General features: G+C 41.9%; 1 protein-coding gene across 1 annotated transcript; it reads left to right on the forward strand.

The window, feature by feature from the left end:
• The first annotated feature begins 1,899 nt into the window (after positions 1–1,899).
• On the forward strand, positions 1,900–19,338 carry LOC101824631 (intelectin-1a). Its single transcript, XM_040737830.1, has 8 exons — positions 1,900–2,003; positions 2,198–2,261; positions 10,018–10,116; positions 12,873–13,120; positions 13,441–13,599; positions 14,006–14,126; positions 14,898–15,001; positions 19,065–19,338. The coding sequence occupies exons 2-8, from the start codon at positions 2,198–2,200 to the stop codon at positions 19,215–19,217; spliced, it is 948 nt and encodes a 315-aa protein (XP_040593764.1). The 5' UTR covers positions 1,900–2,003; the 3' UTR covers positions 19,218–19,338.
• The last annotated feature ends 344 nt before the right edge of the window (positions 19,339–19,682 follow it).

Raw genomic sequence — 19,682 nt, forward strand, 5'->3', positions numbered from 1 at the left:
ACTGGGAAATGTGTTCATGTGTTTCAGTGTACATTATAGCTAAAAAATAAAATAATAACAATAAAAAGCTTTAAATGCTTGACTTCATGTAACTGTAAAACAAAGAATTTATCAGTTAGTTAAAGTAATTGTACAGGACTCTAAAATACAAAAAGTGAAACAAGTGACCACTTTTTCTGGCAATGATACAGTCTACTGCCTATGTAAATATTTATGGATAAAAGGCTCCTGGCCCATGAGAAATCTACAAAATATATGTAAAGATGTAGTTAAGAAATGTATTGGAGCTGACTTATTCCAGAAAATATGTTTTATGATGATTATGTAGTAACTGTGCAACTTTTTGGTTATGGGAAAATCCCCTTTGTAATGAACTTGGTGTGAGGAATATTAAAAAGGTGTTTTAAAATACAGACTAAAGAAAGATGATAGATAGACCCTAAAGGGGGGTGTGTGTGTATGTGTGTATGTGTGTGTTTCTCTTTTTGATGGCCTAACAGAATTAAATTTTGCCCCAGGGGCCAGCCACATTGAGTTAAGTTTAATTCCCTCAGATAGAAACCTCAATTGAGTGATTAGTCCGCCAATTCTATGACTCCCCTCCAATTCCTGAGCTGCTGAAGGCTGCTCCTTACACCAGCCATCTGGGATTACTACCATAAAGGAGTACAGACAGGGTGACTTCCAACTCACTGTGTAGACAAAGAGGGCCTTGAAGTTATTCACTAAAAGATGTAAAGATTTTCTGTGTGTGCGACCAGGTTTGTTTTTGTTTGTTTTGGGTTTTTTTAATTTTTTTAACCAGGGATCTTATGTACCACAGGCTGTCTTCCAACATGGTTATATAACAGAGGATGACCTTGAACTTCTGATCCTCCTGCTTCACTTCCTAAGGGCAGGAATTCCTGGCTTGACCTACCATACATAGTTTACATGATGCTAGGGACTGAACCCATAGCTCATGTGTTCAAGGCAAACATTCTACTCTGTTTTATTCTATTCTATCAGTCTATCTGAGTTGTGTTGTATAGTCAGTCCTGTGAACACACAAAGATATAAACTATAAACTTAACAAAAGGTGACTGCCAGAAGGTTGCGGTGTTCTCAATGCGGTAATAAAGCCTTGTATGAGGATGCAGCATTGCTGAGGAAAAGACAATTCATTCCATTAGAGCCCAAGTGATATCTGAGGCCTGGGGAAGACAAAGGTTGGGATTCAGGAAGCAGCAAACATCATGGTGGGTGGGGGATTTCTAGTGATTTAATCCCAAATGCACTCTATTGTAAAACTTCTCTATATTGTGGTAACTGTAAGAAAATCAGAGATAAAATAGTGTAGGTTGTATGGAACAAAATTTATGCAGACTAAAGGTTTTTATTTATTCTTAAATGATTATACAACCATTGTGATGTTAAGATTTCCATTTCACAGTAAGGGTCAATGGTGTGTGCCTATGATCTCAGCTTTTGGGAGGTGGGATGAAGACAATGAGGAGTTCAAGGACATCGTTACCTTGGTTACATGAAATGTACTCTTCTATACATTGTACCTCCCCCCCCAGGAAAAAAATGTTTTTTCTCCTATGAAGTGAGGATAATTATAAATATTTGGGATTTTTAAATATTTTCTTGCAAGAAAGACACAAACAAAAATCCAAACAGATGTCAAATGTTGCAAGTCTCCTAATCTATTTCCTTTTTGATAATACACAGATCAATGGAATACCCAAACCTGATAATAGTGCTGGATGCAACATTTAATATTTGTCTTTTTGAGCCTTTGAATCCCATGAGTCAACACTGTACAAAGAACTTTCCTGCAATAAATAAAAGTTGCCCCTCCAGTGGCATCCTGCCAGGAAAGGGGAAACCTGGAAAAGTCTGGGCCATTCCCACCAGGCTCCTCACATAAAAGGACAAGAGCCTCACCAGGACCACACTAGAGACACTGCAGAGAGAGAGGCTCATCTCCACTCAGCTGGCAACTCTGAGTTTCTGGTCAGGTATGGAGGGGAAGGCAGTTGCTGTCAATGGAACAAGGAAAATGGACTCTGGCTCAGGTCTGCTTTAGGGCCCAGAGACGTGAGGAGTTTAAAGGAAAGGAAGGAGACTTTCAGTAGGACTGGATAGGAGCTGAACTGGCATGAGAGAAAAAGATGGTCTGGATAGAGAGTCACCTTCAATCTTTCTTCTCTAGATGACCATGAGCAAACTCGGCTTCCTGCTGTTTCTTATCGTGGCCACCACAGGCTGCACTGCAGGTGAGTCTTGCTACAGGACCCAGTTTCCTCGGGTCACCTCTAGCTTTAAAGACAGTCAGCACTAGACTTGGTTACTTCCAGGACCTGGGTCTCTGATGGCCAGAGACCATGCTTTTGTTGTTGTTCTTATTCTTGTTGTTCTAGTTGTGTGTTTGTTGTTTTTCATGACAGAATTTCTCTATGTATACCTAGAGCTGGATTGTAGAACAGGGTGGCCTCAAACTCAGAGATCAACTTACCTATGATGACTGAGTTCTGGAATTAAAGAAGTCAGACACCACAGCTTGGCCAATCATGCGTTTTTTTAAATGATAATATTTTTAATTAAATATAATTGCATTGTATTCCAATTCTTTTTCCTGCTTCCAACATTTTCCAATTATACCCCCCAACTCAAAACAAAAATAAAGGCCCTTTGTGTTTAATTGTGGGTATGTATGTATCTATGTATGTTTTTTCCTGGATGTGTAAATACTAGCTAGTCCATCCCCCAGAGATGATGCCATTGACTGGATGCTGATCCACTCTTGAAAGAATTGGTCAGTGGCTGTGAGATTGTTGAGGTATGCCCTGGTACAGATTCTGTACCTGGGTGTAGCTCTAAGGGAACTTCTGTAAGAATTGTGTCCCATCCTAATCATTCCCTATGCCAAGGACCTTGACTGTGGAGATTCAATGTCAAATGAATCGTCTGATATGTGCCCAGACAGTGTTGTATTCAATTCTGCTCTACAAGAGCTAAATATTATTTTTAAATGAGCACTTCCTCTTCACTGCTGTTTTTTTTATTTTATCATTTTTTATTTTAATTTTAAATAGCTTGCTTTACATGTCAATCCCAGTTCCCTCTCCCTCCCCTCTTCCCGCACTCCCCTTCCCCCCCTCCCTCCCACCCTATTGCCAAATCCTTCCACATAGGGGATATCTAGAGTCTGTCATTTTACTCTTGGTAGGGTCAAGGCACTCCCCTAAGAGTCCAGGCTGAGAGAGCATCTCTCTTTGTGCTATAGGCACATGAAGACAGTTTGTATACCAGGGATAGACACTGATCCACAGCTCAGGGCCCCATAGGTTACCCAGGCCTTCTCACTGACACTCACATTTGGGGGGTCCAGATCAGTCCCATGCTGGCCTCCCCACTGTCGGTCTGGGGTCCAAGAGCACTCCCCTGTTCAGATCAGCTGTCTCTGCTGGTTTTGCCAGCCCATTCTTTGCCAATTTGCTCATCACTCCTCTCTGTCACTGGGTTCCTTGGGTTCAGTTCAGTGATTAGTTGTGTGTTTGCCTCTGCTTCCATCAGTCACAGGATGAAGGCTCCCGGATGGTTATAGACATCAAGTTCATTATCAGGAATGGGCATTCGAGGTGGTCCCTCCACTATTGCTTAGCTTGCCAATTGATGTTATACCTTTAGATCACTCGAGGTCACTCTGGTGCCTGATCTGTCTTCTATCCTATGATTCCCTCTTCCCCCTATTCTACCCCCACCCCCTCAACTTCCTGTTCCCCCATGACCAACTCCCTTCCTCTTTACCCCCTCTATTCTTCCCAGGTCCCACTCCCCCCCTTCCCTCGCCGTGTTCCCCATCCATTCAGAGGATCTTGTCTCCATCCTCTTCTCTTGGGTACTATGCATATATGCATATATTTTAGGTTCTTTCCTGTTTCCCAGACTCTCTATCTGTGGAAGTGCAGACTGGCACTATCCTGATCCATATCTAAAATCCATATATGAGTGAGTACATACCATGTTTGTCTTTTTGCGACTGGGTTATCTCACTCAGGATGGTTTCTTCCAGTGCTATCCATTTCCCTGCGAATTTCAAGATTCCATTGTTTTTTTCTGCTGAGTAATACTCCATTGTGTAAATGTACCACATTTTCTCTATCCACTCTTCAGTTGAGGGGCATCTAGGTTGCTTCCAGGTTCTGGCTATTACAAACAATGCTGCTATGAACATAGTGGAGCAGATGCCCTTGTTGTATGAACCTGCCTCATTTGGATAAATGCCTAAGAGTGGAATTGCTGGGTCTAGTGGTAGATTAGTTCCCATTTTCCTGAGGAATCTCCATACTGATTTCCAAAGAGGCTGTATGAGTCGGCATTCCCACCAGCAGTGGAGGAGTGTTCCTCTCTCTCCACATCCTCTCCAGCATAAATTGTCTTCGGTGTTTTTGATTCTAGCCATTCTGACAGGAGTAAGATGGTATCTCAGAGTTGTTTTGATTTGCATTTCCCTGATGGCTAAGAATGTTGAGCACTTTCTTAAGTGTCTCTTGGCCATTTTAGCCTCCTCTACTGAGAATTCTCTATTTAGCTCTGTACCCCACCTTTCAAGTGGATCTTTTGGTGTTTTGGAGACTTGTTTCTTGAGTTCTTTGTAAATTTTGGAGATTAGCCCTCTGTCAGATGTAGGGTTAGTGAATATCTTTTCCCATTCTGTGGCCTGCCTTTTTGTCTTTTTGACTGTGTCCTTTGCCTTACAGAAGCTTTTTAGTTTCAGAAGGTCCCATTTGTTAATTGTCGATCTCAGTGCCTGTGCCACTGGTGTTATGTTTAGGAAGTGGTCTCCTGTACCAACTCGTTGAAGAGTATCTCCCACTTTCTCTTCTAAAAGTTTCAGTGTGGCTGGATGTATGTTGAGATCTTTGATCCATTTGGACTTAAGTTTTGTACAAGGCGATAAACATGGATCTATCTGCAGTCTTCTGCATACCAGTACCCAGTTATGCCAGCACCATTTGTTGAAGATGCTTTCTTTTTTCCACTGTACAGTTTTAGCTTCTTTGTCAAAAATCAACTGTTCATAGGTGTGTGGGTTAAAATTAGGGCTTTCGATTCGGTTCCATTGGTCTACCTGCCTATTTTTGTGCCAATACCAAGCTGTTTTCAGGACTATAGCTCTATAATAGAGCTTAAAGTCAGGTATGGTGATGCCTCCTGAAGTTCCTCTATTGTATAGGGATGTTTTGGCTATCCTGGGCCTTTTGTTTTTCCATATAAAGTTGATTAATATTCTTTCCAGGTCCTTGAAGAATTGTGATGGAATTTTGATAGGGATTGCATTGAATCTGTAGACTGCTTTTGGCAAGATTGCCATTTTTATTATGTTGATCCTACCAATCCAAGAGCATGGGAGATCTTTCCATTTTCTGGTATCTTCTTTGATTTCTTTCTTCAAAGACACAAAGTTCTTGATATACAGGTCCTTCACTTCCTTGGTTAACATTATCCCCAGATATTTGATGCTGTTTTTGGCTATTGTAAAAGGTGATGTTTCTCTGATTTCTTTCTCAGTCACTTCATCTTCTGTATATAATAGGGCCACTGATTTTTTTGAGTTTACCTTGTATCCTGCCACATTGCTGAAGGTGTTTATCAGCTCTAGGAGTAACCTTGCGGAGTTTTTTGGGTCACTTATGTAAACTATCATATCATCTGCAAATAGTGAAAGTTTGACTTCTTCTTCTCCTATTTGTATCCCCTTTATCTCCTTTTGTTGTCTTATTGCTGTAGCTAGAACTTCAAGTACAATATTGAAGAGATATGGAGAGAGTGGACAGCCTTGTCTTGTTCCTGATTTTAGAGGAATTGCTTTGAGTTTCTCTCCATTTAGTTTGATGTTAGCTGTTGGTTTACTGTATATTGCTTTTATTATATTCAGGTACGTTCCTGTTATCCCTGATCTCTCTAGGACCTTTATCATGAAGGGGTGCTGGATTTTATCAAAGGCTTTTTCAGCATCTAGTGAGATGATCATGTGGTTTTTCTTTCGCAGATTGTTAATATGGTGGATTACATTGATAGATTTTCTAATGTTGAACCATCCCTGCATTCCTGGGATGAAGCCTACTTGATCATGGTGGATGATTTTTCTGATGTGTTCTTGAATCCGGTTTGCAAGTATTTTATTGAGTATTTTTGCATCAATGTTCATGAGGGAAATTGGTCTATAGTTCTCTTTCTTAGTTGTGTCTTTGTGTGGCTTGGGTATCAAGGTAATTGTAGCCTCGTAGAAAGAGTTTGGCAGTGAGCCTCCTGCTTCTATTGTGTGGAATACTTTGACGAGTATTGGAATGAGCTCTTCTTTGAATTTCTGGTAGAATTCTGCACTGAAGCCATCTGGGCCTGGGCTTTTTTTGTTTGGGAGACTTTTGATGACTGCTTCTATTTCATTAGGGGTTATAGGTCTGTTTAGATTATTTATCTGTTCTTGATTTAGTTTTGGCAAGTGATATCTATCCAGGAAATTGTCCATTTCCTTTAAATTTTCAAATTTTGTGGAGTACAGATTTTCAAAGTATGCCCTGATGATTCTCTTGATTTCCTCAGAGTCCGTATTTATGTCCCCTTTTTCATCCCTGATTTTGTTTATTAGCATGTTCTCTCTCTGTCTTTTGGTTAGTTTGGACAGAGGTTTGTCTATTTTGTTGATTTTCTCGAAGAACCAACTCTTTGTTTCATTGATTCTTCTCAGTGTTTTCCTGGTTTCTACTTGATTGATTTCAGCCCTCAATTTGATTATTTCCTGGCGTCTGCTCCTCCTGGGGGAGTTTGCTTCTTTTTGTTCTAGAACATTCAGCTGTGCTATTAATTCTCTAGTATGACTGTTCTCCAGTTTTTTCATGTGGGCACTTAGTGCTATAAACTTTCCTCTCAGCACTGCTTTCAAAGTGTCCCATAAGTTTGTGTATGTTGTGTCTTCATTCTCATTGAAATCGAGGAAGTCTTTAATTTCTTTTTTTATTTGTTCCTTTACCCAGGGATGGTGCAATTGTGCATTGTTCAATCTCCATGACTTTGTAGGGTTTCTGCGATTTGTGTTATTGTTGAATTCTAATGTTAATGCATGGTGGTCTGATAAGATGCAGGGGGTTATTCCAATTTTTTTGTATCTGTGGAGATTTGCTATGTTTCCTATTATGTGGTCAATTTTAGAGAAGGTTCCATGTGGTGCCGAGAAGAAGGTATATCCCTTTGTATTTGGGTGGAGTGTTCTATAGATGTCTGTTAAACCCAGTTGGGTCATAACTTCTATTAATTCTTTTGTTTCTTTGTTAAGTTTCTGTCTGGAGGTCCTGTCTAGTGGTGAGAGCGGAGTGTTGAAGTCTCCTACTATTAGTGTGTGAGATTTTATGTGCATTTTGAGCTTTAGTAATGTTTCTTTCACAAATGTAGGTGCCTTTGTATTTGGGGCGTAGATGTTTAAAATCGAGATTTCGTCTTGATGTATTTTTCCTTTGATGAATACGAAGTGTCCTTCTTCATCTCTTTTGATTGATTTTAATTTGAAGTCTAATTTGTTAGATATTAGGATTGCTACGCCCGCTTGTTTCTTGGGGCCGTTTGATTGGAAGATCTTTTCCCAGCCCTTTACTCTGAGATAATGTCTGTCTTTGGTGTTGAGATGTGTTTCTTGTATGCAGCAGAAGGAAGGGTTCTGTCTTCGTATCCATTCTGCTAGTCTGTGTCTTTTTATAGGCAAGTTGAGGCCGTTGACATTGAGGGATATTAATGACCATTGATTGGTGATCCTTGTTTGCGCTTGATTTATTGTTAGTGAGGTTATTTTGTGTAGTTTCTCCTCCCTTTTTCTTTTGGTGTTTTGTAAAGTATGATTATATATTGCCTGTGTCTTTGTGAATGTAGTTATCTTCCTTGGCTCTAGGTTTTCCTTCTAGCATTTTCTGTAGAGCTGGATTCATGGATACGTATTGTTTAAATCTGGCTTTGTCATGGAATATTTTGTTTTCTCCATCTATGGTAATTGAGAGCTTTGCTGGATATAGTAGTCTGGGCTGGCATCCTTGTTCCCTTAGCGTTTGTAGGACATCTGACCAGGATCTTCTGGCTTTCATCGTTTCCATTGAGAAGTCAGGTGTAATTCGGATAGGTCTGCCTTTGTATGTCACTTGGCCTTTTTCTTTAGCTGCTCTTAATATTTTCTCTTTACTCTGTAGGTTTGATGTTTTGATTATTATATGGCGAGGTGACTTCTTTTTCTGGTCAAGCCTATTTGGTGTTCTGTAAGATTCTTGTACTTTCATAGGCATATCTTTCTTTAGGTTAGGGAAGTTTTCTTCTATGATTTTGTTGAATATGTTTTCTGTACCTTTAAGTTGAAGTTCTTCACCTTCTTCTATACCTATTATTCTCAGGTTTGGCTTCTTCACGGTGTCCCATATTTCCTGGATATTTTGTGTTAAGGATTTGTTGGTTTTGAGATTTTGTTTGGTTGACGACTCTATATCCTCTAATGAGTCTTCAACACCTGAGATTCTCTCTTCTATCTCTTGTATTCTATTGGTGATACTTGCATCTGTAGTTCCAGACCGTTTACCGAGCTTTTCTATTTCCAGCATCCCTTCATTCTGTGTTTTCTTTATTGTTTCTATTTCAGCTTTCAATCCTTCAACTGTTTGAGCTGTTTCCTTAATTTTCTTGGTTGTTTTTTCTTGGTGCTCTTTAGATTCTTCGAGAGATTTGTTTATTTCTTGAATTTTTTCCCCCATTTCATGGATTTTTTTGTTTGTTTTTTCTTCTATTTCTTTAAGGGATTTCCTTGTTTCTTCTTTGAGGGTCTCCATCATCTTCATGAAATAATTTTTAAGGTCTGTCTCCTCTTCTTCATCTATGTAGTGCTTTTCGGGTCTTGCTGGTGTTGGATCCCTGGATTCTGGTGGGGTCATGTTGGTGTTTCTATTGCTGAGTGATCTCTTATTCTGTCTTCTTCCCATCTCTTCTTCCAGTGGGTGCTGGTGGGGTCTTTCCGTCTCCACTGGTCTCCTTCCTTACTGCAGCTGAAGCTGGGGTTGCTGAAGCTGGACTCGCTGGGGTTGGGGTCTTGGAGGGGCTGATCTCTTTCCTGAAGCTGGACTCCCTGGGGTTGGGTCTTGGAGGGGCTGATGTCTTTCCTGAAGCTGGGCTCCCTGGGTTGGGGTCTTGGAGGGGCTGATCTCTTTCCTGTGTGGGCGGCTCTTCTGGAAGCCGGGAGCGGCCCCGAAGATGGAGGGGGAAGGGTGATGGGCGGGCGGTCCCCGCTGGAAACCCAATCTCACCTGAAGCTGGGCTCCCTGGGGTTGGTGTCTTGGAGGGGCTGATCTCTTTCCTGTGTGGGCGGGTCTTCTGGATGCTGGGGGCGGCCCCGAAGATGGAGGGGGAAGGGTGATGGGCGGGCGGTCCCCGCTGGAAACCCAATCTCCTTCACTGCTGTTTTAATGTCTTTAAGGAAAAGAAAAAGACCCTAAATGTCATCTTACCTGATCTTCATGTGATAATCATTCTCAGCTTTATATGAGACACTAAGGGATCAGGGCTAAGCATAGTAAATACAATCCAAAAATATTTGCCTTGTAAACATGGAGCTACTTACACCTGAGTAGCTCTGACCCCAAAGCTCTCATTGGTTTCCAATATTCTAGTTTTTCAGAAGACTTTGTAGGGTTGAGGCTGGCTTGCAAGGCTTTTTCTTCCATGGTCTCTTGGTCAAGCCTGTGCACTGTCATCCTCACTACTCATGCTTCAGGCACATGAGGCTCCCTTCATTTCTTCTCCCTGCAACTGGACTTCACTTTATTCTCCTTTTTCAGGACTTTGGGCACCAAGTTCTCCACCTTCAATTCTTTTGTTTCTATTCTTAGTTGAAAATCTTGTTGATTCTTAGAGGTAAACTTTGGGAAGTCATGGGATAAGTTAGGATAAATGACAAGGGGAGGCTGGGTGTCCCATGAGAGTGAAACTCTGCATCTTCTCTAGCTCAAGAGAACCTGGATACCAACAGAGAGGCCAATCCTGTGTCTTCTGCTCTATTCAGAAGCTGCAAGGAAATCAAGCAGGAGATGAACAGGGCAACAGGTAAGTGGTGAAGCATTTAAAGAAAGCACTGTAACCCTAACTCCTCAACACTGTAACCCTAACTCCTCAACACTGTAATCCTAACTCCTCAACACTGTAACCCTAACTCCTCAACACTGTAACCCTAACTCCTCAACACTGTAACCCTGACTCCTCAACACTGTAACCCTAACTCCTCAACACTGTAACCCTAACTCCTGAACACTGTGACCCTAACTCCTCAACACTGTAACCCTAACTCCTCAACACTGTGACCCTGACTCCTCAACACTGTGACCCTGATTCCTCAACACTGTGACCCTAACTCCTCAACACTGTAACCCTAACTCCTCAACACTGTAACCCTAACTCCTCAACACTGTAACCCTGACTCCTCAACACTGTAACCCTAACTCCTCAACACTGTAATCCTAACTCAACACTGTAACCCTAACTCCTCATCACTGTAACCCTGACTCCTCATCACTGTAACCCTAACTCCTCAACACTGTAACCCTAACTCCTCAACACTGTAACCCTAACTCCTCAACACTGTAACCCTAACTCAACACTGTAACCCTGACTCCTCAACACTGTAACCCTAACTCCACATCACTGTAACTCTAACTCCTCAACACTGCAACCCTAACTCCTCATCACTGTAACCCTAACTCCTCAACACTGTAACCCTAACTCCTCAACACTGTAACCCTAACTCAACACTGTAACCCTGACTCCTCAACACTGTAACCCTAACTCAACACTGTAACCCTGACTCCTCAACACTGTAACCCTAACTCCACATCACTGTAACCCTAATTCCTCATCACTGTAACCCTGACTCCTCATCACTGTAACCCTAACTCCTCAACACTGTAACCCTAACTCCTCAACACTGTAACCCTAACTCCTCAACACTGTAACCCTGACTCCTCATCACTGTAACCCTAACTCCTCAACACTGTAATTTTAATTCCTCAACTATGTAATCCTAACACCTCAAAAGGAAGAAGAGGACTGAAAGCTCCAAGACAGCCCGGGGACACCCTGCAAACAAATAACCCAATTAGGAAATCTGGGTTTTGTCCTCCAGAACAGATTTTATTTTTTGATATAAAAATATGATAGAGCCAGGCCGTAGTGGCACATGCTTTAATCTCAGCACTCTTGTGGCAGAGTCAGCCAGATCTCTGTGAGTTCAAACCAGCCTGATCTACAAAGAGAGTTCCAGGACAGCTAGGGCTGTTACACAGAGAAACCCTGACTCAAAAAAAAAACAAAAAAAAGGAAAAGAAAAAGTGATAGAATGTACATGCTGGTTAAAAATTGCACTTAACCAATTTGAAGGGTTTTCAGAGCCAATGAAGACTTTCATGACAGCAAGAATCACCACTATCCCTCTACAGAAAGGTTTTATTCCTTAAATGAAAATTCTATAGCCACAAAATAAAAAATTCCTGTATTCCTTGTGAGTTGCTGTCCTGTTTCCTACTTTTATTAATCTGTCAATTTTTGTTACCTCATATGAGTAATCTATCTTATTTCATTTGCACACTTCAAGTCTCATATGTGTTGTAGAATAGTAAACTTATTTTTTAAACATATGTTGTGGTGATGTATTATTTATGATTTGTTAAAGCTTGCTAGGATTCAGAAAGCAAAGTCAGCCACAAGCCATAGAAGCCAGGCACACACCTTTAATGCCAGGACTCAGGATTAATACATAGACTGATCTCTGTTAGTTCAAGGCCACACTGACTACATAAAATTGATCCAGTCCTAAAGATAAACAGCTCACTTAAAGATTATTATTTCAGCACCTAGGATCACAAGCCATTAATCCCAGTTTAGGGAGGTATGTAGACAGGAGCAGGGTCTCAGAGCTGCCATTCATTCTCAGAAGTCTCTAGCCACTTGAGGAGAGCATAGCAGTCTGAGTGAAACTGGAGAGTAGTGAAGTTGGGAGCAATTCTGTGATAAACACTTTGGTCTGAGCTGAGGTAGAGGTAAGAGCTAGTGGCTGGCTTCCTTTTCTGATCTTCAGCTTGAAGCTTCAACCCCAATACCTGTCTCTCAGTCTTTTATTTTTCCTGCTACAATATATTATTATGATTGTGAATGAATGCACATGTCTGTGTGTGGGAATGTGTGCATGTGTGTGCAGATACATGCAGAGTCTAGAAGAGCACATCCAGTCCCCAGGAGCTGGAGTGACAAGCACTGGTAAACAGCCAAGTGTTAGTGCTGTAAGCCGACCACAAGTGCTCTGCCGGAGCAATACTTGCTCTTAAAAATGGAACCATTTCTCCAGCCCACTTCACATTTCTTCACCTATTGAATATACAAGAATGTGTATAATATATATTCTACATATTAAGCACACCATAATGCTTAATCCTTATCTGTAGAGAAATACTAGGCTTGTTTCTTACTTTCAGGTCTTGTGACAAGAGCTGTAACAAACATGAATATACACACCTACGCCCCTGCTCCCAGGTCTTTGGGTGTCTTCCAAGTGGAGATGCTAAGTCCTTTGATAATACTATGTTTAACTTTAGGACAAAAACATCGCTCTCAGTTTGGGTAATTCTGTGTTCTGCCTCAATCATGGATGCTTGGCTTTCTGAATTCAGGTAGATTCCCAGGAATACCTGTGGGAGGACACCCAGTGTATGAAGCATTCATCATGTTTGTAGTTCCTAGAGCCATTCTGTTTCTGGAGCAGTGATGGACAATGAGCTGCACACAGGAGGACTCTGAACTGGTTCTCTCTACAGACGGCCTCTATTTCCTCCGCACTGAGAATGGTGTCATCTACCAGACCTTCTGTGACATGACCACTGCAGGTGGTGGCTGGACCCTGGTGGCTAGTGTGCATGAGAACAACTTGCATGGGAAGTGCACAGTGGGTGATCGCTGGTCCAGTCAGCAAGGAAACAGAATAGACAGCCCAGAGGGCGATGGCAACTGGGCCAACTACAACACCTTTGGGTCTGCAGAGGGCGCCACAAGTGATGACTACAAGGTTGGTACACTCTGTAGCCACTTGGGAAAGTGAGGATGTGAGTGCAGCTCAGGCATGCAGGGAGAGGGGGCAAGGTTGCCCTTCAACATAGGGATAAGGAAGGGAAACGTACTTATCTTGAATCTCAACATCCTCCTGAGTAGGCTTTTAGGTAAATAGGTGGTGATGGGGCATTATCACTGGGAATGGGGGCATCTGACCATGGCTGGTCATCTGTCGACCTGGAGCCCAGAGACATCAGCTGTGCTGAGGACTGTGCATGTGGGTCTTCTCCTTAGTGAAATCTGGTCTGGTCAGGCTCAGTGTTAGTTTCTTTCTAGAACCCTGGCTACTTTGACATCCAAGCTGAGAACCTGGGGATCTGGCACGTGCCCAACAATAGCCCCCTGAAAAATTGGAGGAAGAGTTCCCTGCTGAGATACCGCACCTTCACTGGCTTCCTGAGTCACATGGGCCATAATCTGTTTGGCCTGTACCAGGTACATGAGACTGCGGGCTGAGGCTGCTGTTCATAGGTGTGGAGAGAGAGGCAGGTGTTTGACATTGGGTGGGTTATATTCCATGTTTCCCCAATTCTAACTGTAGTGAACCAAGAAAGAAAAGGAATTCAGGTATGAAGGAAAAAGAAGAGAGGAGAGAAATAAGGAGGTGAATAAAATAGGATGCAATAGAATGGAATAGAATGGAGGGAAGGGGAGGGGAGGGAATGGAGATGGAGAGGATGCAATGTTTCCGAGACACAAAGAAAATGATTCTTTCTTATCTGACTGTTTGGCAACCATCTCAGTTACTGCACAAAGGCTGTGCTTCTCTGAGCAGGGCAGGGTTCCTGGGATTGCCAATGCTGTATATTCCCTATGCAGTGACTTCTTTTGTTCCTTGTAGAGATACCCGGTGAAATACGGAGCAGGGAAGTGTTGGACTGATAATGGCCCAGCATTACCTGTGGTGTATGACTTTGGTGATGCTCAGAAGACAGCCTCTTATTACTCCCCCAATGGCCAAAGTGAGTCTCTAAGTCTCCTCTGAACCTTCTGCAGGACACGTGATGAATTCAGTTATGATAAGTAAAAGTCAATTACTGTCTACCATAGCCTGCTTCTCTTCTCTGAATGTCTGTGCTTTGTTTTGCTTCATTCAATTGATAGTCCTTGGGCTCTCAACTATCACTGACCCATTTTACAGATTAGGAGACTGGAGCACTGAAAGTGAAGGAACTTGCCTGAGAGTACAGGGTTTAAGCAGGACAGTTGGCATTTACACTGGGGATACATGGTTCTGGAATCTACTCTTTGCAACCCCACTGTCAGTCAGACAAACCAGAGCTGAACAACACAAAAAATGGAGTTTTGTTTCATTTGTGAGGAATGACTTTACATTTTTAATATAAATGCAAGTGTGGTACACACTCTTAATAAATGCTGAGCCAATGGTATATAATTCAAAGTTCTTATTTATGCTTGAATGTAAGGCTTTAAAAGAAAACTTAGCAAGATAAATAAGAACAGGACCAGAATGATACACTTGCTAACTGCTGTTAACAAGCCCTTGGAGATACTCAGTAGAAACCTTCCTGTATCATAAATTTCTCCATTCAAGCTCTGGCAGATGGGGACCTTTTCTCAAGGAATGGCTCTTGGGGTCTCTGGATGGGAATAGATGACGCTCCTCAAATGGGTCTGATATTTTAGACTGATTATCCTGAAACTGGTACCACCAAACTCTGCAGCAATTTTTAGCATTCTCCTCAAATGCTGTTTCTGTCTCTTCTTTCCAGAGGAATTCACTGCAGGATACATCCAATTCAGAGTGTTTAATAATGAGAGAGCAGCCAATGCCTTGTGTCCTGGAATGAAGGTCACTGGATGTAACACTGAGCATGTGAGTCTGTGTAGTGATGAAAGAGGCTCATGAATATGACTGAGGTTGCCAGTTTGTATCTGTGAATATTGAGTGTGGGAAACTGTCATACTAGAGAGTGTACATGTATGAGAGTGTGATCTTTACCCTTACCTTGCTTGGTCTTAGGGATCAGAACTTCTGTCTAGATACAGATATCCTATCTTGTTGAAGGCCATAGTCAACATTAAAAACTTCTAATGCCCTGTTGCTGTTTACTTAGATATTAGGATAAAACACTCAGTTACCTGAAATGAGGGTGACACTTGTGTTCAGGATTCCTGTGCAAGCCTTTGGAGGCTGAGATTGTTAGAGTCACCAGGTATTGTCACTTTCTACCTGGAAATCAGCTTTTAGAGAAAAATATATCATTCCCATGCCTTTCTAGAGCTTGTACAGATTTTTACATCACACCAATATTTTTTGTACTGTGTAAGTTATAAACACCACTGTAATGTTTTAACAGGAAGGTAAGATTATTGTGAGCATACTTTTTTATTTTTCAAATTGAGACAAGTAACTTAGAGGTGACATTATAATGGAGGAAAGACTAAGCATAAGTAAATAAGTATTGAATGGTTTCTATGGTCCAAATGAGAGTCTGATATAGTATTGGAAATGTAGGAGAGAAGGTTGAGAACTAATGAGTTCCAAAGATTTCAAGTTTATTAATAGTTGCATACAGAAAATAGGAAAAGAAGACATTTATAATGAGCCTTTTTTCTGTCCCACAAGTCAGCTCTCAAATGATGACATGAAGACTTCTTATTAATTATGAAAGCTTGACCTTAGCTTAGGCTTGTTTCTAACTAGGTTTTATATTTAAAATCCATATTTTTATTTGTATTTATTTATTTAATATACTACCACAGTTTCCCCTCCTCTCCTCCTGTTCCCAACCCCACATTACTTCCATTTCCATTCAGAAAGGGATAAGGCCTTCCCATAGTAGTTAACAAAGCATGACATATCAAGCTGAGGCAGGACCAAGCTCCTCTACCCTTCATCAAGGCCGAACAAGGCATCAAACCATAGGAATTAAGTTCCAGAAAGTCAACTCACGTATCAGGAACAGGTACTGATCCCAGGGCTAGGGGACCCACAAACAGACCAAGCTACACAATTGTCACCCAGATGTGGAGGACCTAGGTCAGTCCCATGATGGCTCCCTAGCTGTCCATCCAGAGTCCATGAGCTCCCACAAGCTTAGAGCAGCCTTCTCTGTGGATTTCCCTACCACAGTCTTCCCCCCTTGCTGTTCATATAATCCCTCCTCCCTCTCTTCAACTGGACTCCTGAAGTTCGGCCCAGTGCTTGGCGGTGGATCTCTGCATCTGCTTCCATCTGGTACTGGATGAAGGTTCTATGATGACAACTAGGGAAGTCACAAATCTTATTACAGTGGAAGACCAATTCATGGACCCTCTCCACTATTCCTAGAAGTCTTTGTTGGGGTCATCCTTGTGGCTTCCTAAGAACCTACCTAGCACCAGGATTCTCCCTAACCCCACAATAGCCCCTTTCTATTAGGATATATCTAACATCATTCTCCCACTCAGTCCTGCCCACAATTTCATCATCCTGATTCCTCATGTTCCCATCCCCCTGTCCCCTAACCTTGACGCCTGCCCCCCATTTTACCCAGGACATCCCATCTACTTTCCTTCCCAGGGAAATCCACGCCTCCCTATTATGGTCCTCCTAACACATTTTTTGATGTACGTTCTTCTACATGCTCATTACCTCATCTCCATTCTGCCCATTCTGCTTCTTCCATCTGTGGTTGATGACTCTGCCTTTCTTCTTCCCAGAGCTCTCACTGACCAGAAATAACACCTATACCTCCTGCCTAGTTATTGACCATTTAGTATTTCAGTAAACCAATCACAGTGACACATCTTCACATACTGTAAAGGAAAATCTCAGCAGACATTTTGAATGACTTCATGGTTTTCATTTGAGTTGATGAATATCAAATAGTAAGCCATATTATCTAGATGCTGAATATTTTGGGATCAAGGATGTATATATACAGTTATATGATTCTGGATTTTAAAGCATGTATTTGACTCTAATTGTATGTGTGCACATGTGTATTCAAGTGATCACAAATATAAAAAGGAGATATTGGATCCCTGGGAATTGGATTCAAGTCTTTGATTGAGTTCTAGGGTATAATATGGTTGCTGGGATCTGAACTTTGATTCTTGATAGAGTAGTCAGATGCCATCTCTCCAATCCCCATACTACTAGCTTGTTTGTATGGGATTTATTTTGTCTTATTTCATATGTATTTATTTAATTTGATATGCATGAGCGTTTTCCTGCACATATGTATGTATTGCTTGAGTTCTTGGTGCCCTTGAGCCAGAATACAGTATTCTATGCACTGGAACTGGAGTTACAACAGTTGTGAGCCCCATATGGGTTCTGGGACCCAAACCTGGTCCTCTGAAAGAACAGAAAGTACTCTTAACCACAGAACTATCTCTCTAGCCCCAATGTACACGCTTTATGATGAACTTTGTATATGTTGGTGGTCCCAAAGGATTTGTGTTGCCTACTACCATCATAATCATTCTAGCTTGTGTGAGTATAGCCTATGATGTTCACAGTGACAAAATTGTCAATGAGCTTCCCCCAAGTAAATCCCATTTTTAAGTTATGTGTGTCTGCAGGTAACTGGGTTGTTATTGGTTTGTTTTGGTTTATTAGTTGTCACGTGGAGTGTAAAAGCCCTGAAAAGTGATTCTAAATGGCAGTCCCATCTTTAAGTCTTAAATTGAGAAGTATTTGGATTAGAGAGATGGACTTTTAAGTCATCAGTGAATTGTACACAACTAAAACTAAAGGGGGTTAACACAAAGTATAAGTGAGTTGTAAATATGTCCCCTCTGGGAGTAGTGCTTAAGGAATTCATGAAGGAAAAATCTAGCCAGAGAATCTGATAAAAAAGTTTAGAGAAGTTGAAGGAAAGGGAGGAAGAGACAGTGATGCCACTAAAGCCAATGGAAGGTGGTTTTGTGTATCAAATAAAGCAATACTGCCAATGGAGAGTAGATGAGGGATGAAGTGTCCACTGAATTGGCTAGTAAGGTGTCTCTGGGCCTATCAGCTATATTAGCCAGTTTTTTGCTTCTGTGATAAATACCTGAGAAAAACAATATAAGAAAGTTTTAGGACAATGTGACACAAGCTGTGGTCAGCTGGGATGAGGAGCCTCAATTGAGAAAATGCCTGCAGAAAATCGGGCTGTAGGCAAGCCTGTGGAGCACTTACTCAATGGCTGATTGAGGACGAAGAGTCCAGCCTACTGTGGGTGGTGCCACCCTGGGCTGATGGTCATGAGTTCTAGGAGAAAACAGACTCAACAAACCATGAGGAGTAAGCCAGAAAGCTGCACTTCTCCATGACCTCAGCATCAGTTCCTGTCCATGTCCCTGCCCTGTTGAGTTCCTGTCCTGACATCCTTCAATGATGATAGAGTGATGTCAAAGTTTAACCCAAATAAGCCCTTTTCTCCCCAAGTTGCTTTGGTCACCATGTTTCATCACAGCAATAGTAACCCTGACTAACACAAAGGGCTTTGTTGGTTTGATGGTTTCTAAGATTTTAACCCATGGACACTTGGCTCTACTGCTTTTCAGTCCATAGTGGGGCAGAAATATCATACAGGAAATACATATCAGAGCAATATGTCTCACTTCATAGCAGAAAGGAGCAAAGAAAAACCAAGAAAGGCCAGGGCAAAATGCCCTTCAACAATGCTACTCACAACTTCTGTGACCTATTTCCTCTAGCAGATCCCCACCACTATCCCCAGCTTCACCACCTCCAACAGTCAGTTCAAAGTTGTGAGTCCATCAGTGATTAGCCAGTTGCTAAGGCAGGGTCCTCATATTCAAGCCCTTCCTCAAAGTCCTGCCTCTGAATGTTACTCTGGGGACCAGGGCTTCAGTGCATATCACCTTTGGGGAGGGCGTTACATGTCCAAACCATAGCACATCTGACCTCTCATTGCTACTTCCTCCTCCTTCTTTTCCAGCACTGCATCGGTGGAGGAGGATTCTTCCCAGAAGGAAACCCTCGACAGTGTGGAGACTTCTCTTCATTTGATTGGGATGGATACGGAACTCACCTTGGGTACAGCAATAGCCGGAGGATAACTGAAGCAGCTGTGCTTCTGTTCTACCGTTGAGAACTGTGTGCCGCAGGACCCAGACTTCTCCAGTCTGTGGACTCACATGCATGGGGGAAATCTTACCTAGGTATTAGAATGCCAATGACACGGGAAAGGAAAATAAATCATGTTGATTGCAGGCTTGGTGTCTTTGTGAAACCTTTTTGTACAGGGATGGGAAATTTCAAAAGAGTTTTCTGCAGCCCTGTTTGATTCTCTTGGGATATCAGGCCTGGGATCCTGATAACAGCAATACTCACTCATTCAGGTAGCCCTCAAACATCCCAAGAGACACAAGATAGAGATGAGGTGTGCTACTCCACTGCTTCCTCATTTTATTGGGGTTCTTTGCTTGTTTGATTTTTTATATGGGTCAAATGTATTCTGTGCTGGCCACAAATTCCCAATGTCACAAATGCCCTGGGTAAAAAAAAACCAGCACATAGGGTTTTAGCTATTTACTTATGGGGTCAGGGAGGTGGT

Source organism: Mesocricetus auratus, unplaced genomic scaffold, assembly GCF_017639785.1.
Source record: "Mesocricetus auratus isolate SY011 unplaced genomic scaffold, BCM_Maur_2.0 Super-Scaffold_100676, whole genome shotgun sequence".
Classification (NCBI taxonomy): Eukaryota; Metazoa; Chordata; class Mammalia; order Rodentia; family Cricetidae; genus Mesocricetus; species Mesocricetus auratus.